At 34.1% G+C, this 25,859-nt stretch overlaps 1 protein-coding gene across 3 annotated transcripts in view; it reads right to left on the bottom strand.

The window, feature by feature from the left end:
- LOC106457407 (ankyrin repeat and SAM domain-containing protein 1A-like) overlaps positions 1 to 25,859 on the bottom strand; it is an 89,163-nt gene that overhangs the window by 22,038 nt on the left and 41,266 nt on the right. For 2 of the 3 annotated variants that reach the window (XM_022383320.1, XM_022383321.1), the window contains exons 2-11: positions 21,210 to 21,290; positions 18,465 to 18,621; positions 16,399 to 16,473; positions 13,634 to 13,855; positions 13,148 to 13,325; positions 11,973 to 12,201; positions 10,630 to 10,925; positions 7,720 to 7,808; positions 4,955 to 5,647; positions 1,948 to 1,983 (exon numbers count right to left, since the gene is read on the bottom strand). In XM_022383320.1, the coding sequence (XP_022239028.1) occupies positions 1,948 to 1,983; positions 4,955 to 5,647; positions 7,720 to 7,808; positions 10,630 to 10,925; positions 11,973 to 12,201; positions 13,148 to 13,325; positions 13,634 to 13,855; positions 16,399 to 16,473; positions 18,465 to 18,621; positions 21,210 to 21,290 (2,056 nt within the window). The remainder of the gene's footprint in view (positions 1 to 1,947; positions 1,984 to 4,954; positions 5,648 to 7,719; positions 7,809 to 10,629; positions 10,926 to 11,972; positions 12,202 to 13,147; positions 13,326 to 13,633; positions 13,856 to 16,398; positions 16,474 to 18,464; positions 18,622 to 21,209; positions 21,291 to 25,859) is intronic. The other variant, XM_013916821.2, reaches the window with a different exon arrangement.

The raw sequence follows: 25,859 nt of genomic DNA, 5'->3' as shown, positions 1-25,859 counted from the left end.
GTAAGTCCGCAGACATACCGCTGAGCCACTGGGGGCACCGTGGAAATAATCCTGGAAATTAATTATACTGGTGTAACTTTCTGTTTGAGGGCGTTGCTTTTTGAGTTCCAGATAAAAAAAAAATTCGGTATGAAAATGCATTATTCTAGACACATCATTTTCATGCCATAATACAACTTATCTTTTTCTATTAGCAGAAAATACCACCAAGTCCAATTTCTAGCTTGAACTATATGCTGATTTCCAGTATTTAATTTATATGGTATTTACTGCTAATAAGTTGTACCGTGGTATGTAAATGATGTGTCTAGAACAATACAATTTCATACAGAAAAAAAAATGTGTATATATATATTACACCAGTATAATTAATTTCTAGGATTATTATATACATATATGTAATACAATTAATGCTATGGGACGTGGGCTTAATGATTACGTTGTTTCTAATTAGATGTACTCAGCCTTATGCGATTTAATATTTGAAGTCAAATCTTTCATACACGCACAATTTCATATCTAATTAACAACAGATAAATAAATAGAAAGCAAAAATTATTTTAAGAAGGAAGTTACTTATATATATATATATATATATATTACATGTTAGATAACTTTATAAAATAGAACTGAAAGCACAGAAGGTTATCCTGTAACGAGTTTTATCATTTGCGTTATGGAGTGAAAATAAGTGGCATGTGTCCATCAGCTTAACAAAGAGACAGTGAATAATGATATGGTACACAGTTTTTCATTGTAAACTCATGTCATTGATCTACAAAACGTTACAAAGGAACTAAGTTATGGCGAGTCATCTGGTGGTATTATATGCTACTCCACGGGATCGATACACTATGCATTCAATATCAGGAACAACAACAACACAAAATGTTGCGTTATACAGTGTCCATGTCTATTTTCTCAGCATTTTAATTGGTTTTATACAAAGGATGTTGATTTTCTATACTATTGGTAGAGACTCATCCCCCCAAAAAATATTAATTTAATATATTATATACGGCTGTCTATTCTCGTGCATATAAACTTACATGTTCTATACCGTAATTATCCTGTCATTGACATGCATTAAAAACTTATGAAATATATCTGATGATGAAGAACCCACTCTGAGACAATAAAATCTGAAGACGGCTTGAATGGGTAATGAAGAAGACTTTATTATAAGTAGCAAATGTACAATGTTTTGATAAGGTTTGGTCACCATTCAAGCCGTCTTCAAACTTTATGAAAATATATGGTCAACACACAACGGATTTGAACCAAGGTATCAGAGTGACCAAACTTCATTTAGTTTGTTTTAGCAGAAATCATTTAGCTACTTGGACAAGGACTTTTTCTATCAGATGGTAATAATTGACTAACTAACTACATGTGTTAAAATTGTATGTTATGAAGACGTTTGAGGGGGGGGGGGAGTTGGGACCTGTATAATATTTTATAATATTTTTATGCTTGATTATTGACCTTAAACTTGTTACTATATTCTTTTTCCTAATAAAACATATCACCCGATATTTACAAGCACTGGACTTTGTTAATACTAATTTAAATAGTAGTGTTATGCTTTGACAGGAACTCTTCAAGAAGACTACTTGATTCAAAAATTTCTATTAAGCGACCTCTATGATTTTGCTAATAGTTTAGAACAAAAACAAATAATATATGAACAAAATAAAAATTTAATTAAGGAAAATAATAGCATATCTTATTCTTCATTTTATACATAATGCTTTCTGGTTGTTTAACGCAAAGCTTTACAATGGGCTATTTGCGCTTTGTCCAACGCGGGGAATTGAACCCAGAATTTCAGTATAATGATTCTTGAAGCTTACCGCTAACCAACCGGGCGACATGCAAAGGTTATAGCATTTAATAAAAAACAAAACAGTGATAATAAAAATAAATAAAAACAAAGAAAACACTCACCTCGTCGATTTCGAATGATTCATCATTTACATCTCCCTGTACTGGCATTGAAGTAAAATTATGTGTTTGATTAAAATATGTTACAAAATCATATGTTTCTAAATTTATGCTGCAACAAACGCAAAATACAAAAAACAAAACAAATCAAATAAAAGTTCGTACTAAACTAAAAACATAATAGAAATAAACAGCGTAAATTTGCAATAACTTATAAATTTTTGAACATAATAACAAATTTACTATAGTCATATGGGAACTGTAATACAGAACATGTAAGAGTTTCTAGAATGACTGGTTTAAAAATTTCATAAACAACTCATCATATAATTTAAAAGGCAGCCCAAAATAAACAACAGTTATGAAATAAAAATCTATGTTGAACTTTCTCTAAAAACTTAGCATCATATAGAGGTAGTTTTGCATTATTTTCAATCTTGAGAATGTCACTATAAGGCTTAGCTATATTCTTGGCATGTGTATGTCTACGAACTTCAATGTTTAAAGTTTAGCTGTATATGTAACTTGCTATTCGGGTTTGAACCGTGACTGAAAGACATACATATTATACACGTAGTATAACGATAGGTAATAATTATCGACAAATATATATAACGTACTACACAAAAATAGGTTTGTTTTCATTTACATTAAAGTTTTTTCACAGAAACAATTTAAACTTACCTGAACAACTATTTAAAAATGTCATCCAAGAACGTTAGAGCAGCTGTAAAGAGCTCACTAGTTTTAAGGGTGAAACATCGAAAACAAATTCTACAGAGTTGTTTATTACTTCTATTTTTTTGCGAATGTCTTCTATTCTCCAGTATCCATTACGTTTGTTGTTCAATGATAAGTAATTTTTACGTAAGTTTATCATATTAGTAATTTTACATAACAATACGTAACGTAAATGTTAACATCAAAGATTGAATGCAGGCATGAACTGAAACGTGACTTGTGTTATAAAAGTATTTTCAACAACGACAAAAGGGGGGCATGTTATTTAAGAATTCCCTTGAAATCTAGCATATAGGAAAGGCTTATTTTCCCGCCCAAACGTCAGTTGAAGTTATTAGTATATGTTAGTTCTACAACTAGATATTGCATATATCATGTTAAGGTTGAAAGAACAGAGTGTGCCATTCTGATAAGGAATTCTACTCGTGTGAATGTCATTTTGTAGAACACTAGAATTTACTATACAATTGCACGTTTCTTCCAACATTTAACATTTTATAAGTAAGCACACTGTTGGGCGATAACTCTACACCATCGTACGTTCCTTCTCATAATTCTATAAAAACAAAGTTGGGCGATAACTCTACACCATCGTACGTTCCTTCTCATAATTTTATAAAAACAAAGTTGGGCGATAACTCTAGACCATCGTACGTTCCTTCTCATAATTTTATAAAAACAAAGTTGGGCGATAACTCTAGACCATCGTACGTTCCTTCTCATAATTCTATAAAAACAAAGTTGGGCGATAACTCTACACCATCGTACATTTCTTCTCGACATATTCTAAAGACACTGTTTGTCGATAGCTCTAGACCATCGTACGTTTCTTCTCGACATATTCTAAAGACACTGTGTGTCGATAACTCTAGACCATCGTACGTTTCTTCTCGACATATTCTAAAGACACTGTGTGTCGATAACTCTAGACCATTCGTACGTTTCTTCTCGACATATTCTAAAGACACTGTTTTTCGATAACTCTACATCATCGTATGTTTCTTCTCGACATATTCTAAAGACACAGTGTGTCGATAACTCTAGACCATTGTACGTTTCTTCTCGACATATTCTAAATACACTGTTTTTCGATAACTCTACACCATCGTAAGTTTCTTCTCGACATATTCTAAAGACACAGTGTGTCGATAACTCTAGACCATTGGACGTTTCTTCTCGACATATTCTAAATACACTGTTTTTCGATAACTCTACACCATCGTAAGTTTCTTCTCGGCATATTCTAAAGACCCTAGTTGATGATAACTCGTATGTTGCTTCCCACAATTGAAGATATTCTGTAATTGATTCATGTAAAAGTGGCGGGCTGAGAGAAGAAGAGTTTAGACATTAGGGCTATTACGTAATTTGACTGTACGTTTGAAAACAGTACATACAAATACATACCAATAAACTCTAAAACACAACTCATTATATGGTACATGTACAAAATCACTTTTATATCCGTAAAATCGTAGATGTCTGTACATTTGTACGATCACTCGTATCTCTACAAGAAGCAGGTGATGAGCATGGGTAAAGTGATTATAATCTCATTAGATTTGACGATAGTTGTTTCAGGATATCAAAATATCATAGCATACGATACTTCTACCAAAACTTCTGCTTGTTCCATAGAAGTACAGTTGCCTCAGGTAAATTTAGGTCAGATATCTAGATGGAAAGGATTAATTTGTTTTAGTTACAAATGAAGGTTTTATTTAATAAAGTGCTTCGTACACCAATAAATCCACGAGTCAAGGTGCCAATGACAAGCAAAATGAGAATTTGAAATCATAAATAAAGTTACAGCTTAAAACTATACGTTAATATTTTATTATTATATAATCAAGAAAACTGTAGTAATTGTCATATATGGCACCATAAGCAAGGAAGTTAAATTTATAAGAATCAAAGAAAACTCAACAAAAATAGTTTTTATTATGAAGTAATCCACCAAAAGCTGGGAAAACATTATTTATAGAAATAGGTCCAGTCGCAGAGTCAATCGACATAAAGCATCAGAGAGTAGAAAATGTCAGTATGGTGTATTATGTGGTTTGAACACACATTTCAAACTTCCTTAGGTCTAAATATTTCTAAAACAATGCACAGTCTGTAAAATGTTACAAACAGATAGTCTTTAAGAAAAAAAAATTAACTTCAGATTCTCTACTTCACTTTATAGTAAAGTTTTATTACTTTAATACAGACAGGAAATGAAACCAAAGCAGTGAATGCTTACAGAAATGTAGAAAACATAAATTACCTGACTTAGGGGGCGTATTTTCTCGAGGATTCCATACTCAGCAGTGGCTGGTGAAGGAGGTGGAAAATCGGGAGTAGGAGGTTGATGGTAATTGGTTGGACTGAGTGGGATATGCACTGTGGCTCTCTTATTCCGAAAGTCTAGGAAACTAGGCTTAGCTGACATATTATCTTCTCGATTCAGAGCATCATCAGAAGAGGTGGGCATCATATTTTGGGGTAGGGCTGTTGTACTCTTAGAACTGGCTCTAATGGTTCCAAATGTGGTTACTTTTCCACTAGCGATATCGTCATAAAGAGCGCTAAATGACATTTCAGTAAAGTCAGTTTCATAATCCTTTACAAGAGGCACGGCATTTCCATTTAGATATTTTTCTGTCCTTCCAGATTCTTCCTCAACTAATACTTGTTTATCATCGGAGTTTGTGGAAACTACATCTCGTTTTTCATAATTTCCTATTACTTTGTTTCTTAACTTCAAATCGACATATTCTTCACTACCACCTGCGCGTTTCACTACTTGGTCCTTACCAGAGTCCACTCGTGAAGTTTCTCCTGTCCACACAGGGGACACTTGATCGCTGATATTTGTTGCAAATGAAAGGTATTCATAAGACGAACCTGGACGAGCACTCTGGGGTCTGCTGCCTGGTGATATGGTCACTATTGATCGTCTTGGAGGCTTAGCTGGAGGCTATAAAAATATTGACTATAGCCATTGTTGATAGTCTCAGAGACTTAGCTGCAGGTTATATACAAAACACTGAATATAATCACTATTGATTATTTTAGAGACTTAGCTGAAGGCTAAAAAAATAATAATTATAGACATTGCTGATCGTCTTGGAGGCTTAATTAGCTGTTATAATAAAACCTACATAATATATTTAAATATACACTACTGATAATCTTGGAAGCTTAGCTAGTAGTTTTAAAAACCAAGTCCACTGAACATACATACACTACTGATCGTCTTGGAGGTTTAGATGGTGGTTAAAAAAATAAAACTGCTGAATATGTATGCACTATTGGTCTTCTTGAAGCCTGGGCTGATGGTTATAAAAAACAAAATTACTGATTCTAATCACTATTAATCACCTTGGAGGCTTAGCCTAAGGTTTGTTCGTTTGTCAGATTTCGGGCAAAGATACGTGAGGGTTATCTACACTAACCGTCTCTAGTTTTGAAGTGACAGACAAAATGGAAACAGCTAGTCAATATATACCACCCAACATCAACTCTTGGCAAACTGAACAATGGGATCTGACTGACACTCTTATAACGCTCCAAAGGCCACAAAGGGCTGAGCGCAATGTTTTGTTTTTTGACGGTAACGGTGCGCGAATCACGAAACCCCAGTTCCAAAGTTGGGCCCGTTAATCACTGGGCAGCGCGCATTCTAGCCAGTGGCTATAAAAACGAAATTACTCAATAGTCTTTATAACAAGCTGAGTTATAGGAATACATGCCAAAAGTCATAAACAAATTATAAATATAATAACAATTATCAGTCTACTCTTACCATAACCACGAACTTTTCACTGCGATCACGAACAAAAACACAAATGAAAGCATTAGCCAGTTTTGCTTAAAGTTGCCTCTAGGGGCGTTTCTTTGATGTAAATTACACTACAGTTTTTGTGGTAATCCTCACTGTGACAGTAATATAGACACTTCAGTAAAGTTTGTATGCTGGGTCTTTAGAATCATTTAATTATTCAATAATTTGATCTACCTAGAAGTGTTTAATTGTACCATTTCATGCATTGTCAACAACAAAAATAAGTCAGAATGTATGTAAACGTGCAGAAGTTTCATTGTTTTATTAAAGTTGCAATAAATTTATAAAAAAAGAACGTTTAGATTTTGTAATATATTGTGTGACAGATGCTTTACGTACTGAGTATGGGCTTAGAAACTTTCTAACACAGTTGGTTAGATTGTGTTAGAATTTTCGTACAAATGTTAAACAATAGCAATCTGTGCATAGTCATCCTTTGACCACTCATGTCTGGTCGTATACTGTCACAGTGTGTGAAGCGTATTTCTATGGTAACGGGATGCGAAAAATAAACCTTCAGATTCACAGTTCATCACTAGGCCAAATTGATGAGAAAAGTGATTTAAATACACGAATATGTGGAGAGAACTGGTAAAAATATTGTTAAATTAGTTTACCTTAGTCACGACCCCAGGACGGTCAGCGGTAGGTAAGTTTACAGACTTATCTTGGTTTCGATTCGCCATGTTGGACAGAGCGCAGATAATCTATAGTGTCGCTTTGCGCTTAAATAAAAAAAAACCTTAGTCACGTTTAGGCAAACTAGGATTTTCTGATTCCAGAGAAAAACAAGACGAAGTTAGGTTAGAAGATTTTCTTTTAAATGACAATGTCTCATTTTGTACGTTTTCTTTGATATTTAAATATTTTTCTTTTCTATGATGGATCATCAGTTTGGAGATACATGGCTTTTATTGGATAATTCTTATTTTCCAAATTACTTTGTTAGTTTCCAAATGAATCTATTGTTTTTATGACGTTTCTTTGCACAGTTAAAAGTAAGTTTTATATCTTAAATATATTGTCGAAATTGTTAGAATACGTGTTAAAATATGACAAAATATTAAGAAAAAGTTATATCGATAGCTATCACTGTTTCTACGTAAAACCTTGTATTTCAATAACCGAGTATTCGATGTAAAAATCATAAAATAATTTACGGTATATTTCAAACTTCTCGTGGAAATCTTCAGAGTTTTACATACCTGGGGTTTTCCAGTTGATGGCTGTTGTGATGTCATCGGAATGTAACTGCTCGTGCTGCTACTTCTGGAAGAAGACGCTCCACTTGAATCTGAAAGAATTATGGAGATTTTTGTGACATAAGACATTAAATTTATTAACACACACAAAAAAATTCACAGTTTGTTTCTTTAGTTTGTAAACAACAAACATGGTAATTTAGTTCGCAGGCATCGTCACTGCGGAACATTCTAACCAAAGGTTACGGCGATGTTTAATTAGTTTTGTTATATAAGTTTACAATTGGAACCTAGCTACCAGTGCTGTCATCTAGTGGAGAAAATCATACAGTGTTTGTATATCTCCATACCAGGTTGTGGGTTACGGGTTTTCCCCATTGGATTGGCTGGCAATAAAAACTCGATGCACAAGTGCTGTCATCTAGTGGAGAAAATCATACAGTGTTTGTATATCTCCATACCAGGTTGTGGGTTACGGGTTTTCCCCATTGGATTCGCTGGCAATAAAAACTCGATGCACAAGTGCTGTCATCTAGTGGAGAAAATCATACAGTGTTTGTAAATCTCCATACCAGGTTGTGGGTTACGGGTTTTCCCCATTGGATTGGCTGGCAATAAAAACTCGATGCACAATTTCTAGCTAAAATGTAAGTTCTACAAACTAGATTAGTACACGACATTATTTTCAAAAGAGCCTGTTGTGAAGCTGAGCTAAAATCACTTGTCATTATGTGTACATTTCTGTAAACAAAAAAAAGAAGTAAATTACTAAAAATTGCCCACAATAACTTATGCATATAGTTTGAAATTGACCACCCCAAAAATAACTTACAGGTGACGCTATCTATAAATATACCAATACAGTAAAATCACAATTTAATTAAAATTATTAATCATATATTATTAAAAAAATTAATTTTAAATACAGATTTTAATTTTTCGGTAAATTATTAAGTTCGCCATCCCAATTTTATTACCTTATATAACACGATTTAAAAATGTTGTATCAAAGTCACGTTTATCTAATAAATTTAAGAGCTTCATGGTTCAATAAGTCTTGAAACAAGATTATAAAAACCCTACAAACCGAATTTGCCCCTGAAGAAGAAAGGTCCACCTTTCGAAAGTGTTCGGGTTATAGGGTTTTTATCATTTTCAATTTTCGACTTTTTAAAACCTATGGTACAAAATGCTGTATCAAAGTCATGCTTCAAAAACGTCATTAAAATTTTCCGTAAATGCACTTCCGGTGAAATATGACAAGAGAATTAAGTTAAACAAAGAAGGAGGTATATGTAACGTGCTATCTTATGCTATAGATTGTCTGTATGCTTCATTATTTATACCACTTTGACGGGTTTTTATTTATTAACTATTTCCGTCGTGAAACAATGGTAGGTACTGATCGCTTATAACGTTGCTTAGGTAAAGTTAAGACTATCAAAGTTATATTGCTTGATGGATTCTGTTAACATAAAGTTGCTGTTATGTGAATCTGTTGTTAATTTTGCTCCTGAAGTAAAAGATGTAAAAACACATTACGATGATGTCTTTATTACGATAGCTATTTTGACCTCAGGACGAACATGATCATGATTTCCTTACTGAAACCGATATGGTCGTGATCTAAATTGTGTGGTACGTGAAATATACTAGATGTTTTTTTTTTCTAGTCAAAAAAATTCACACATGCGTGCATTCGGGCGCGCGCGTAGTTTTAACATATAGTAAGACTAGATCTGGAATGCAGTTAACTTACACGTGTTCTAGTTATACGTTATTGTAGATTATTCGATTTTGGATTTGCTAAGCTCTTTCGCAGTATATATCGCAAAACACTGTATACTTTAGTACTATGTATCTTTTCTGCCGAGATCAACTGTGTAGAGATTTAGGACTACCTGGAGGTTGTGTCCTCTATTTGAGAGTGTCTAGGAGAGATGATGTTGTTGTTTTCTCTATATGGCAGTAAATTCTCTGAACCTGATCCAGAGTGACTAGGAGAGATGATGCTGTTGTTTTCTCTATATGGCAGTAAATTCTCTGAACCTGATCCAGAGTGACTAGAAGAGATGATGCTGCTGTTTTCTCTATATGGCAGTAAATTCTCTGAACCTGATCCAGATTGACTAGGAGAGATGATGCTGCTGTCATTTCTCTATATGGCAGTAAATTCTCTGAACCTGATCCAGAGTGACTAGGAGAGATGATGCTGTTGTTTTCTCTATATGGCAGTAAATTATCTGAACCTGATCCAGAGTGACTAGGAGAGATGATGCTGCTGTTTTCTCTATATGCAGTAAATTCTCTGAACCTGATCCAGAGTGACTAGGAGAGATAATGCTGCTGTCATTTCCTCTATATAGCAGTAAATTCTCTCAACCCAATATAGAGTTACTAAGAAGTATGGTGCTATAATTTTCTCTGTATGCTAGCAAATTCTCTCAACCTGATCCAGAGTGATTAGGAGAGATGCTGCTGCTGTCTTGTTCTTTATATGGCAATCAATCCTCACAGAATTTCCACCTGGCTTAAAATTCAGATTCAATTCCGCATAAAGCTATTTGCTATTCCTTCCTACTATTGCAGGTACCACTCTTGCCTTTAAGATAATTGGCGCACTTAAGAATGTCACAGATATTATGATTGTGGTTTTAGTCTACAAACTAGCATAATCTTAATGTTTAACAAGGACCGGTGGAACTCTTTCTACATCGACTGTAAATGAAAAGTGAATGGTCAAGGGTCACCTTCCTCATATACGAGGGTGAGTAAAAAGATTTGCAAGAAGATCTGGTGTATAATGAGTAATTAATAAGATTTATCAATACTGTGTAGTGAAACCGTGCTAAAAATGTGTAACAATGTGGAACTCTTATTTTAATCGTTACGAATCGGAAATTTAAACTTTACCTTGTCTGGCGACTTGAAGAGTGGAGTTCTGTTCTGTTGGATCAGAAAATCGCTTCCCGGGTGGTGGTACTTCATACAAGACAGCTTCGGAATCAGATGATCGAGATATCCGGCTCGACTGCATCCAAGGCTTAGGAGTAAGTTGATAGGCCGAACTGACAGGAAGAATGTCTATCTCTCTTGGAGGAGGCGGCGTTTCATAAATTGACGGACTCCTACTACTACTAGAGGGCGTTTGGTCCAAACTGGAGTCATGGGATTTACAAAATGGTGGTGTTTGATAACAGTCTGTTGGCCTGAGAGAACGGTAATATGAAATGATCTTAATATAAAAAAAAAGAAAGATCGTCGAGTATTCAAAATGGCGGTTCATGATAACAGTCATCCAGTGAACGGGATTATATGAAACTATTCTAGTAATCATGTTCGAATAGTCTGCCTATAATACCTGAAAAAACAAAATTTTCTCTAAAAGTGACATTCATTTCATTTGCTAACAGGGTGAGCTGCATAATCTGTAAACGAATCCCGGTATTTCATATGTTACGTAGTTCAACTGAATTATCCTGTGACAAAAGTAATAACACCTCTTCATGAAAAAAAAAGTTGAACATCCCAGTACTAAAAAAAGGTATATTATGTTAGAAAACAATGCCCATACTTCCTTTGAGATACAGTGATTTTTGGTTTTTGTGAAAGCTACTGTAGACAGATTTTCGTTTGTCAAGTACAGCTTACAAACAGCATCGAGCATGATAAGAAGATAAGAGACAGAATTAGCACAAAATGTTGAAGATATACAAATACAATCGAATTTGATATAATAATTGTATTATGTTTAATACTCTCGTATACTTCTGAACATCGTCGGGTACACTCGGTGATCTAGCACGGGTGCTACCTTAAACTCAAGTTTGAATGGTAAACTGTACTTTGTGTAAGATAGAAGACTTCTGGAATTAGTCTTGACAATAAAGCCACGGAGAGTTTTAATGCCGTACAAAGAAAGACAGAATGCAATGCTAAAGAATATGGTTCAAGGCTTATTCCATGTTCGGTCACACAGTACAGGTTAAGTACATCAGAAATAGAAAAATACGTCAGTTTTTCTATCTTTCAAATATATGCATGCATATAAATAAACAGTTGATAATTAAAATATGGTTATAATATCAGTGTTCGAAATATTTTTCAATTATAGAAATTGTTATGGTAACCTTATTTAAGCTAGACTTTACAGATATAAAATCAAGTTAGATACTGCATCAGCATGATTCAAAGCTAGCAAGAGTAAACTAAAAAAAAAAAAATTACATCATATAATTTAGCATCATGAAACGTACCCGGATGATCTTTTACTTGAACTGAAAGACCTAGGTGGTGGCGGAACTTCGTAAAAGTTAATATCTGATACGGGAGAACTACTTTGCTGTAGTGAAGTAACACAATGGGAAGATAGTCTTTCAGGCAATAATACATTAGCATAAGTTCCGGACAGAAAACCAGGTGGTGGTGACAAAGAACAAGGAGATTCTGTGACTTCATCATCAGTAGCGACAAGAGTGACATGATCTAAAAATATTGCCAAATAATATAATATAAATTAAATAAAACTATGAAATATTACATTGACAAACTTTTGGTACACTAATTACATATATCTGACCGTTAGAGTAATAGTAAAACATTTCTCATACGTCCTCATTCTCCCACATAACAAAAACATGTTTCTCAACAATAAACTATTATTTTACCATAAACAACACAGTCTATCTTTCAGCCAATTAATAAAACATATGTCAACAACGTACTAATCAGTTTTTGGTTGTTTGGTGTTAAGTACAAATATACCCAATGGTCTATTGCAAGTATCGAAACCCGATTTTTAGCGATATAGGCTCTCATATTTACCGCTGAACCAACAAGTACTTTCATATATATATATATCTTATTTGTTTGTTTTGAATTTCGCGCAAAGCTACACGAGGGCTATCTGCGCTAATCGTCCCTAACTTAGCAGTGTAAGTCATCACCACCCACCGCCAACTCTTGGGCTACTTTTTACCAAAGAATAGTGGGATTGACCGTCACATTATAACGCCCCCACGGCTAAAAGGGCGAGCATGTTTGACGTGACGGGGATTCGAACCCGCGATCCTCAGATTGCGAGTCGAGCGCCTTAACCACCTGGCCATATATATATATATATATATGGATTTATTGTTTTTATTACTCTTAAACTTACTAACCCACACCATATACAACATTTGGGTAATTTCCCGCTGCAGCCATAAAAAAAAAAAAACCTATCAGATGCATATTGCAACAAAAATGTATTTACAATATTACTTTCGAAACATTTTTTGAAATTAAACTAGACAAAAAAAATAAACAATGACACACGAATCGTTGTTTAAGTCGACGGTCGTATTATCACTTCACGATATCCACAGAGGTATTGCGAAACAATTTTACATATGTATCATACAAATTATGCTTGATGTAAGTAATTATGCACCTTTAACTATCTTGAGGGTTTTTTTGGCGATGTTGGTATTTAGATCTTCCAACAAATCAAAAACTGTCCTTCCATGCTGATCTTGTAAATTTACATCAACCCCATAATCTAAGAGATGCTTCACCACTTCATTTTTACCGTAGAAAGCCGCTTCATGTAGAGCACTACCGCCCTCTGTCTGTAAGATTAGAAAACATAAATAAAACGTATCTGAGCAGTTTCCAATCGAATATAAGGAACTTGAAAACTATTATCTCAATAGATTTTCAATTAACATTTAAAATATATACGAAATATATATACATTTATGAGGGTAATTATCTTAAAAAAAGATAAAAAAATGTACTTCAGAAATCTTTAAAATATAAGAAATCCTATGCATAAACATTAAACTATTATTAAAATAGTTCACAAAATGTGTGATACACCAGTTTATAACTAATTCTGATGGCGTGATATTTTTAATAACAGCAATATTTATATTACCAGGAAGTTAAAGTCGAATCCAGCATCTAAGAGAGTTTTAACTACTTGTTTGTGCCCGTTTCTTGACGCCAGGTGGAGAGGGGAATGTTTCTTGATATTATTTCTTAATAGTTGAGGGCTGTGTTTAACGAGCTGTTCCACTGTTTCTAATCGGCCATACTGTGCTGCTAAGTCAAGTGCTGTTTCTTCTTTGAAGTTACGAACAGTAGGATCACAATTATTCTGTAATAAAACATACTACGATAAAAACAACAACAATAAATTTATCATAGGAAATTACCGCTTTCTAGTGTGGTCTCCAAATTGCCAGTTAAACTGGAATAATTCATCGGTAAGATCACAGGATACAAATTGAAGTAGTACAGAATTCACTAGTAAAGTCACGGGTCACAAAGTTAAGTAGTACAGAATTCACCAGTAAAGAACGGGTCACAAAGTTAAGCAGTACAAAATTCACCAGTAAGGTCACGCACGGGTCACAAAGTTAAGCAGTACAGAATTCACCGGTAAGGTCACGGGTCACAAAGTTAAGCAGTACAGAATTCACCAGTAAGGTCACGCATCACAAAGTTAAGCAGTACATAATTCACCAGCAAGGTCACGGTTCACAATGTTAAACAGTACAGAATTCACCAGCAAGGTCACGGTTCACAATGTTAAACAGTATAGAATTCACCAGTAAGGTCACGGATCACAATGTTAAACAGTACAGAATTCACCAGTAAGATATCACGAATCACAAAGTTAAGCAGTACAGAATTCACCAGTAAGGTCACGGATCCCAAAGTTAAGCAGTACAGAATTCACCAGTAAGGTCACGGATCCCAAAGTTAAGCAGTACAGAATTCACCAGTAAGGTCACGGGATACAAAGTTAAGCAGTACAGAATTCAACAAGTAAGGTCACAGGATACAAAGTTAAGCAGTACAGAATTCACCAGTAAGGTCACGGGATACAAAGTTAAGCAGTACAGAATTCAACAAGTAAGGTCACAGGATACAAAGTTAAGCAGTACAGAATTCACCAGTAAGGTCACGGATCACAAAGCTAAGCAGCACAGAATTTACCAGTAAGGTCAGAGGATACAAAGTTAAGCAGCACAGAATTCACCAGTAAGGTTACGGACAACAAACTTATTCTTGAATAAGCCTCCTTGTATCCGACACAAATATAGTACTTATACAAAAGATAAAATTTTGCCATCTTTTTTAAGAAACTAAAAGCAATTTTAGTATATAACAAGATTTATCAAAAACAAGTAAAAATAATTTCTGTAACAGAGAAAGGTGTAACGAGACTTCAGCTTTCCTTTCCTTGTCAGGTATTAGTTTAAAATATGTATTAATTATCAATATTGGTGCGTTTCTTTGAATAATTCTAGGGATTGTAAAAAAAGTAAGCAAACAAGGCTGAAGATGCTATAGACATTATTTACTCAAACTACAAATCTCTATTTTAACAACATCAAATGTAATTCTAGGTAACAACATGGATCCAAACCAAAATAAAGGATTACTTGATATGGTAACTAAACTTGTACATTATAAAGGTAATAAACATAGTTAGTAGTTGCCGATACGATTCATGATAATGTACTGTAAGTATTGACTATTTGATCGTATTAGTTGGAGATGTAAAATGTTAAGCTGCAGCTGGAGATTGTCAATGAGATTTTTTGAGAATATAGTGAGCATTTATAGTTTCCGTGTAACTATATTCTCTATATATAATCCATATCAATGGACAAATATATGCCTAGACTAAAACACAACCCCCACTAAGTGCGTATAAAATATTACCAGTAGAAAAGATGCCTTTTCAAATAAAACATACGTGTCTAAAACATCGCTTTAAATAAACCTTCGTGTCTTTAAAGTAATTATTCGCGAAAGTGGTTAATAAAATTTAATATTATGTGTATTTATTCCTTCACTTCATAAATAATATAAAGGTTGGCTCCCTAAAGACGTCGATTGTATAATGTACAAAGCATTGAGTATCTAAATGTTACAGTCATTTAATGTTCATCTATTATTGGCTGGTAATTTTTGTTTCACCATGCACTTAAGCTTTTCAAAGGAACACCAGATATTTTTTACGAAAGCTAACTTCAAGGGGTAATGATAACATCGTTTACACTAGAATTATGATGTTTTTAGCTTATGTAAAATATAGAAGAACCAAATCTACTTTTCAATACCCCAATGACTTTCGTAGTACCTTATTTGGTATTCTACAAAAGGTTTGAGTACAATATACCAAACCGTTTTTCCTGTAGGCTGGCAAGAGAATAATAATAAGAATAATTTTTACAAACGGGCCGTTTTGAGTAGATTTTATTTTCCTTGTAAGTCTAACATACGTGCTTTTTGGTGCATTTTTATGTGTGTATAACCTTAGCAGTCAACAGTAAAGGTTTTAAATTGTTGTTTGAACTGAATCTTTACTGTTTAAGGTACTTTTTGCCCGAACGTTCTGTGAGGGTTTTGTGCAATTCCTTGCGATCACTATTACGACCACGATAGTGGTTCATGATAAAATGAAGATGATTGGAATGTTGGAATATTTGTTATAGTTTTCGCTCCCCAATTTTCGGGAAGTGCTTTCATTAAAAAACCGAATCGATGCATTACAATAAAGACATTCTTACTCAATAAAAAAAGTAGAGAAAGCTTATATTTTGCCATTTGCCCAATTTACATATTAGTCTTAAAATACGAAAGACAGAAAATTAAATTTATGATGACTAAAAGCTAAGCTCTTACCTGAAGTAATAAAGACACCACGTCAGTGTGACCATACTGAGCAGCCGAATGTAACGCCGTTTCGTGATCGTGATTCTGTAAAACACCCAAATTACTTAATCAAGAAGTACAATAACATGGAAGGAAATTTCTATAGTAACAGTTTCTATGTAAACTAAAGGGTATAACTAACAGTTAATAAAGGTTATAAGTAAGAAATAAAGGCACTACTGATCAATTATCTTTACAAAAGGGTAAATAAAAACTTTTTAATGAACATCAAATAAAATTACTAGGGTGCAAAACAGCTGTAAAAAAAGCTTAAAACTGATTGTGATACAACAATAAAAGAAATAAAAATAATTTAGTTACGTAAAATTACAGATAACAGGAGGTATTTGGTTTAAAAAAGATACATATAATGTCGAATGTCTGACCACCGTAGCACAACACAAAGTACAACCTTTCGTTTTACTAATGAGAAGTAGCGTGATAAAGAGTTCCGAATTCCTTAGATTATTGTACGTCGAGTGCCGTTTTACAGAACATGAAATTGCCAATTAAATAGAGTGAGTAAAGGTTTGCACTACGAGACAAGGGTGAAGAGAAAGACTGCCTGATTAAAAGAAAACGTGGTAGTGCCAGCAACATGACACAAACGGAAAAGTGTCAATTACAGAACGTGTTAAGCAACGCAAAATAAAAAATAGGAAAGACTTGTTGGAAAAGAGTATGTTCGAGAATTCTAACGTTCAAATTGTGCTAAAGTCAATACCTCCCACCCCCTAAATACTGTATGCAAGTTCAGATACTGAAATACAAGAAGAAGAAAAAAGGCTTAGGAGTAGAATTTTGTATTACACTGTCCAAACGCACATAGATTTAGGAACCGTTATACCATTTACTAGCCACAGAGGGTGGTGGATTTTTTTTTATTTTGTGTGTTAAAAGGCATAATAAGCTGACGTCTTCTTTATGACACATTATCATAGCAAACTAGTTTAGACTTTCAAAGATAGAGATGTAAACAACTTCTAAAATTACGAATAATTATTGCAATAAATCTACCAAGCCTCAAGCAAACCAAAGATAATCAGTTTAATCGACGATAAATATCGTACTATTAAAAATTTAGTTCAAATGATGTTCTGTGTGGCCAACACATGTTCTTCTGGATAACTACAAATAGTCGAACAAGATTCAAACAAACCATTAAAATATTAGCTCCTACTTAGAAATTCTTTAATAATCCCAGTTAGTTGGTCAATATGGGTCTCTTGGCAAAGTAGGACAGTACTAGCATTGAATCTGTAGACCAGTTCTACCTGTGTTGAGGCTAATTGTCGAACATCTTTAGATTTCAGATGAATGTAGTCCAAAGAATATTCTGTGCCTATAATGTGTTTCAATGACACTTCTTTCTTAATCAGTAAATCTACAGTAAAATATTTGCCGTTTCTCGAGATCGATATCGCAACACCAGACTCCTAACCTGAGTAAGAAATCCAGAGAGTGGGTTACCATGACAACGCTGGAAACGTGCAGAATCGGTGAAAATGTTATTACAGGTGCACTGATTCACGTGTCATTCTCGAAAGCTACTAGATAAAATCAAACTAGTGTTCCAGAAATTCTTCTTGCCAAATTGCAGGAATCACTACAAATAACACACAACAAATATGAAACAAAACTTGCCTTTGAAACAATGTAATTTACAATGGATATTTTGGATCTACACCTGTTTATTTTACTATCAATTCTGCTTTCATGTTGCTGCGGTAACAGATATTGTTTTTGTAAATTCATAGTTTATATATTGCCAGACAACTTCCATTTCTTTCTCTACTTTCGTGGTTTTGAAGACTGTTTTTGTAAGGCCTTCCAATGCAGCATTCAAGTGCTAATGAAGAAATCCTTTACTGGAAAATTCTCCTCGCTCCCGTAAAGCAATTTATTTTTAAATCGCCTAAAATATTCAAACACTCTTTTGACATCTATGGTACTTATTTACTTGGAAAAATCGAAACTCGCCACAAAACTGAATATCATCAGGCTAACGTCTACTGATCACTAATGTTCAGACTTACTGTATGATTAACGTTGGGTACAGAAGGACCATGGACCAGTAGTAACTTAACAATTTCTGTATTCCCTGTCCAAGCCGCTAGGTGGAGTGGTGTTGATCCTTTGTTGTCAACGACATTCGTGGAAGCCTCGTGAGTCAGAAGGAGTGATACTATATCTCTAGCAAAAGAAGATAAGAATAATATTATTAGAAACTGGTTGTGGCGAAAATAAGTCTATGTTAGTAATACATAAACCGAGAAAATTACGAAGCTTACTTCGAGCCAAGTATGTATTCCTTCATATAAGAAATGTAGAATTTTAAGCATAAATTACTGAACAAAGATTAATTATACAATGAATTCAATAAAAGCCTTGTCAATATATGCAGATAGAAAAGTAATGCACATCATTCAAAATGTAGCAATTACTTACCGGTAGCGCTTAATTTACGCGCGCGCGCACATACCCATTTATCACAACTGTTATTTTACAATTGGCAGGAAGGAAGGGTTAAAATGTTATTACTAAATCTTCACTATTTTACTGAGTGATCACAATTCTTTTCTTCCTACGCGTCTTTTAAGAACTTCCTAAGTTGTTTTACTTACTAACTGGGGAAGAAGACATCATAGTCATGGAGGGTTTGACACTAAATAAATGGGCGCATTGGAAACAAAAGGATACGTGCAGATATAGCAACAAGGACTAGCTGTAATTGCTAGTAAAAGATTCGGCAGAGCAACAACAACAACAAATGGCTGGGAATATTAATAGAAGGATCTGTGGAAATGCAACAACAAGAACTGTGTGGGATTATCAAAGAAAGATTCGGCGGAGGAACAACAATAAGGTTTAGCTGGGATCACTATATTGAAGGCTATAATAAGTGATGAAGGACAGTCACTCTGATCACGTCGTCTTCTATACGGACGTTACGATGGTGTAAAATTATACCAGTTATATCAATTGCTAAGAAATATGTTCCTTCGAAACAATTTGCCGCACTAATGTGAAAACATAAAATACGCCTGTTTAGTCATCTTTTTTGCTGACAGGCATATATACACATAAATGACAGAACACTTGTAGTCAGTTATAAATATAGCAAAAGACCTCCCAGCTTTTAAAACTTGTAGAGTGTAATGAAATGTTGGTGACTTTGTGACCTGGTTGACCAATGACCAATATTATTATAATAGGATATAAAGTAATCGAGGTCTACCCCTTCCCCCGAAGGCCCAGCGGTAAGAGTGATGGTTTAAATCGTTAAAACTCGGGTTTCGATATCTACGTTGGACAAAGTATAGATGAACCTGTTCTGTAGCTTTATGCTTTACAAACAAAACTACTATTAAAATGAAAATATCATAAAAACAAAATCAAACGTTAAAAACTTCAAACATACATATAAAACCGTGGTAAAAAATAAAGGAAACTAATTGATAGAGGGTATTATATGTACTTGAACATATTGCAGTTGTACTTCCTGTCACAGGAAGTCAGCCATCCGCACGTATGCGTTCTAGGCTCAACAAGGCCCCAATATGCCATCCGTGGGTAAGAGTGTCGAGAGCTTTTCTTACCTCCTTTAACACTGTGTGTGTAAACTGTTACATTGTGTTGCAGAAATACATAGGAAATGAAGGTTAGGCTCAATTCTGAAGGTATTGTATTGTATCACAGGCAGTCGGTCGACAGCGTGGTCGATTTGAACATAGCTTTTCACGTGTTTTGTTTTTCGAACCATAACAACAACATCAAAACGTATTTTCTAATAACACAAATGCGCCCATACGTCTTCTGATACCCTGGTCTCCTTTTCAAATCCATCTCTGATAGAAAATGACTCAACGTAAGAGAGGTGAATTTTTTGTTTCGTCGAAAAACACAGGAATGATATAAACGCAAGTTAGATGTTAAATTATTTTTTTAAATTATTCAGTACACGGTAGGCTGGCTAGGTAATGCTATGCAAATCTGATGTTTGAGATAAATATTTTGAATAAAGTATCGTTTCGCCTTCCATCAGATATGGTGTTGTTAATGGTTGGTATAGGAAACTTATTAAAACGATTCGTTGTTTTTCATAATCTGTAGTCTCCTTTAACAACAAAAGTGAGAAAAAAAATTGTTTGTAGTCTACGTTTTTGTAAAAATACTGATGAAGCCGCAATGGTGAAACGTACGTTAATTAGATAAAGGATTTTGGTGAAAACATGTAACAGCTCATGTTTTGACAAAGAGTTTGTTAGTTTGTAGTGAAACGCAAAGCTACACAATGTGATATCTATGTTTTGCCTACCACGAGTATCGAAACCTGGTTTCTAGCGTTGTAAGTCCGCAGACATGCCGCTGTGCTACTGGGGGAGGAGGAGAAATTGATAAAGAGAAATTTATCTCTGTTATAACGATAATTTATGGGGGGGAATAGAATATATCTCGTTTTAAAAACAACTTAACTACACAAATTATCTTTTTTTTCACATTCCTCTTAATTTGTCCAATAAATTTCATATGTCGGTTTAAAAATGCATTAGAAGACTCTGTTTATCACATGACCATAAACCTAAAGGTCAAGATTATTATGTAGAGTGTTCTCAGTTTCTGATGATTTTTATGGGAATAAAAACAAACTTGAAATTTCAAATAAGAACAGTTTGTTTAGGTTAAAGATCTAGGAACTTTTGACATCAAAGCATTTACCCCAGGATTTAACCTTAACCCAAAAATATTTCTGATCTAGAAATCTATTTTGGAACTCTTACTTGTGTCCATTAAGAGCCGAGTGGTGGAGAGAGGTGTAGCCACTTGGATCTTGGGTATTTGCCCCAGGACCTCTTCTTAAACTGGAAAAATAAAACAAAATTTCAAAGAACTGGATTATTAGTCACGAAAGAAAAACTTCGAAACTAACACCAGAAGATACTTATTGTGTTAATCCAATAAACACGAATCATGTGAGCACTTAATTAACTTTCAACAGGTACAGATGACGAAGAAAAATGAATGTCTTACTCTAACAGAACAAACTGACGAGTCACGATGTCAAATCTGAAAAATATAAATATAATATATTCTTAAACTGCTATTAAACAACGTGTTACTTTGTAAAAAAAGCAAACTGATAAGTCACGGCTGTCTCGATGATACTTGAATACAAAGACAAAATAATTTTTCACACATGTCATACACTCGGCGAATCCCAACCGGTCAGCCAGGAGAAGTTCGGTTATAAGAGACTAGTAATTAACTAGTCACCAACTGCATATTTAGGCCTTTGCTATTGTGCCAAATAACTAAGGGGGTCTTGAAGTGCAAAAGGCTGTGAAACCATGTTATACAATGAATAAGATCTTCATTATTTCTGCGAAAAAACTCGCTGCAAAAAAAAAATTGCACACGAAACCTGGCTATTAATCACAATGGCAGAACCTTAACTAAGTTCTTGAGCATCTTAAATTTGTTTATATATATTCTTTAAACCATAGCAAGAACTTTATTATCTAAACATTTTTGGTTTATATGTACGAAATGGTATTGAAAGAAGTTTGAATAATTTGGAAGTTAATCATGTGCACAGATATATTTTACGGTTATGAAAAATGTTGCCTAATCAGAAAGCACGTGGTAAAACCAGTCAATGCGGCTAGTGTCAATCAATGAAATCATTATTTACGTCAAACAATGGATGTGAATGTACACCACTTCTGAAAATAAGAAAAAAAATCTGTATTTATAATAAAAATTCAAATTAGGTCATAAATCATTCATAGCTTTTGTTGTTGTAAAGCCTGATACTACTACGTAGAGGAAGTGGAGCTTTGGAAGAAAATATCTTTATATTTCAATAGATGTAGAAAAAAAAGGAAGTTTCTTCGAAATGTTGTCAAGGCTTCATTTTTCATGCATTGATCAAACAACGACCTATCAGAAATTCAACTGATTGTAAATAATAATACCAATATTATAATCCCAATGTCATGTACATATGCCCTTACAAGACTACAAGTAGTACACAGTTCGCACTTGCTTGTAACAGTTTTGAATGTTTTCTTTCGCCTGAAATCCTATTACTTTAAGGACTATCATGATGTGCCTCAACTGGATCTTAACTTCTCTAAATTGGATTTCAGGATAATCATAACTATTTATTCTAATTCTATGTAATCAGTTAAATTAATTATTCCAATAAAATAAATATCAGCCTGTTATACAACTACCAAAATACTGTTATAGTGTACCTTAATAATAATAACTATAATATAATAGTGTTGTTTTTACCTTATAGGGTAACGTAATTAACTTTGAAAGTTTTATTTTCCAATACATGGATATTTAAATTTCGCGGTTAAAATTCGACAGCGCCATCACGAAATGAATTAATCTAAAAATATCCGTCTCCAATGGGGGATTAAAAACAAGAAATGAGTTGTTTGTTTTTATTTTTTGACGAGGCCAAGAGCGAGTTTGAAGGGTTAGGTTTCTGTAGGGCTATTTGTTGTGTCAACCACGGGGAATTGAACCCGGGAATTTAGCGTAATAAGTTTGTAAACTTACCGCTGGCCCACCGGAGCACTACTCTTTTAAGAAGGTGTATACTTATAAAACTATTTCTCATAAAATTCGAAAACGATCTAAAAGTTTTTTATTCCAATTTCAAGTATTATTTCTTGAGATTATGAAACAACTGTAGCCGCTGGATGCCCTACAGAAACCTGACCTTTCACCCTCGCTGTTGGAAAAGTCAGTTTTTCTGTTTATACAAAGTTTCTACTAATGTAGTCTGTCGATTATACACTCCATTATTTGAAATTTGCATGCAATTTAAAAGTTTATATTTTCTTATTAGGCTAGGATTCGTTAGATATTTTGCGTCATTATCTGTTAAAACAAATAACTCAAGTATTAATTAACGTTAATCTGATCTTCCAAAATGAAACCTTTTCTCTAAAGATGACCCCAGGTTTATTGTTTGTGCCTTGTTCGCTTTATCGCTATCTCAAAATAATAGTAAACCAATGAATGTGTTACCAGTACCCATAATTCAAAACAATTTCACCATTAATTTAAAAGCCAACTGATTCAGTAAAAGGGACACAAAAGCTTTACTATTAATGCCATTGCAGTCAATTCCGGTCAGGTGTAAACGCTTTATAGCATTCCCACCAATGTTAGTGAACATAAAACTATCGATTTTTATTCTATAATTAGATACTGTTTAAGCAATTAACACGAAAGTTTTCTCGACTACATTCCCGAAATATATACCTTGATATATTACGTTGTAATCGGTAATAACACCATGTGCGTTTACAGATTAACTGATCACGTCGCACGCGTAGTACGTTACCAGTGAAAATGTCACGTCTTAACGCGAATAAATACAGGTAGCATATCCCCGAAATGAAGGAATTATCTGATAACTGGCATAGCTTTAAATACATAATCACGTTATTTAAACTATGATTGACTTGTATCAGAGCAAGGTCATGCGGCACAAAGCCTCCGAATATATGTTCGTGAAAAAAAACAACAACAAAGTTTAGCTGTCAAATATTTAGATACGGTATCAACAGATGCATTTGTCAATTTATTTTTTTCGTGAGGTATTGTCACGCACGTACGAGAGGGGGTCAGTCGGTCCTTATATAGTTATGGCGCAGCTGCTTATGGTATTTTAACGTTTTCTACATAGTCTACATATTTCTGATGAAGCATTAGCATTTTTTGGCTTGAAGTAGTCGCGTGCCCCCAGACCCCCTGTAACATTAGCATGATGATTGTGCTTTGCACAATACGTATTGGCTTTTGATCTTGCAGATTAGAACTCTTCTTTTAAACATTTTGCGTACGGGCCTGATTGTTATAGTGCTTCTGACGGTACTTCTTGATTTCTTAAGCTTAGACCCACGAAAACTAAGGGACATAAGGGCAGTTCTCTTCCCGTCCACAAACTAAAAATAAATGCAATGTTGCACAAGACATTCTTAGCGATACAAAACTGTTACATTTGAAACGGAAAACTTAAAAATTGTGATCAATAAAGTCTTTATATTGAAAACCCAACAGCAGAGATCAATGGGCTGAAGGTTTTCCCTACTCAGTATCCCAATCTCCTACTGCATATGTAGCCACACATTACAAACAACGTTCCATAATTCATGAACCATCTGAACAGGCAACATCCAGTGATAAAGTTCAACAATGAAAAAAGCAGAATGTAATTAACACCCATTCACAGACGTGATTGTCACCAAGATACATAACTTATATACGAAAGGATTTTACAGGAAGACCATAGATACTACTAAATATTTCGACAATAGATCAACCCTCCCAAGCAATATAAAGACTGCCCATATAGATTGTCTAGTTTCCAAAATTGAAAATATTTATAAAACATAAGATGCTAAAAAGGAATTAAAACACATCACCCAACTCTCTTCGACAATAGATTTCTTGTACACTTTAATAACAAAATAATAAACACCAAGAATAAGCAAGTAGAAAATTACAGACACAGAACCACATTCCTTTATGTCAAAGGTCACTGAAAATACGGAAGACACAATAAAGTACTACTGCATAAAATGTAATTTTAAGATGGTCCTGTACACATTTTCTGAATGACCTGTAAGTGATCGGTACTTCTATGTTAACAATCATCATTCTAAATCAATCAAAATCGATCAATACTATAAACATATTCCTATAAAATTTACTCTATAAGTATAAGCGCAATTTAAAAATCGACACGAAATTAGTTATTTGAATGTTTCGTGTGTCCTGATGTTAGAGTACACATCTGACGTTGTTGAATGAACAATGGACAGCATTTTCAATATCTGATCTATAACGTAAGCGCCGCAGATGCTATATGAATGCTAGCGGTGAACACTGATTAATGATATGTGTATTGACAAATATAAGTTGATTGAGTCAGATGCTAACTAACAGTTTGATGTTACTCTTGTTTCACGCGTTATAAACAAGCAATATACCGTCAGTGAAACTGAGTCAATAACAGTATCCTGTAAATAAATGGTATCCCTAAAATATACTATAATTTCAGTGATGTTACTTATTTTGTTGGATAACAGTTTAGCTATGAAATCTTGCCTCTTTAATTCTTTGTAGTAGTTTATATTGAATGTACCTAAATTTAATCAAAACCAATGATGTGTGAACGTTACAGAAACAACAAATGTCAGAAATTCCCCGTATATGTGTGAATGCTGGAGAAACTCAACAAATGCTAAGTAAATCAATATGGCAATATTTTGTAACAACATGGGACCTACTGGTCCATCTTGGCTGTCCCATCCTCTAAACCAGGGGTCACCAAAACTTTTTTCACAGCGGGCCAGATAACTGAGAGAATGACGAGCGCGGGCCGCACAACCATTTTGGTCAAT

Source organism: Limulus polyphemus, unplaced genomic scaffold, assembly GCF_000517525.1.
Source record: "Limulus polyphemus unplaced genomic scaffold, Limulus_polyphemus-2.1.2 Scaffold327, whole genome shotgun sequence".
NCBI classification, from domain to species: Eukaryota; Metazoa; Arthropoda; class Merostomata; order Xiphosura; family Limulidae; genus Limulus; species Limulus polyphemus.
This window is presented reverse-complemented; position numbering and strand designations above follow the sequence as displayed.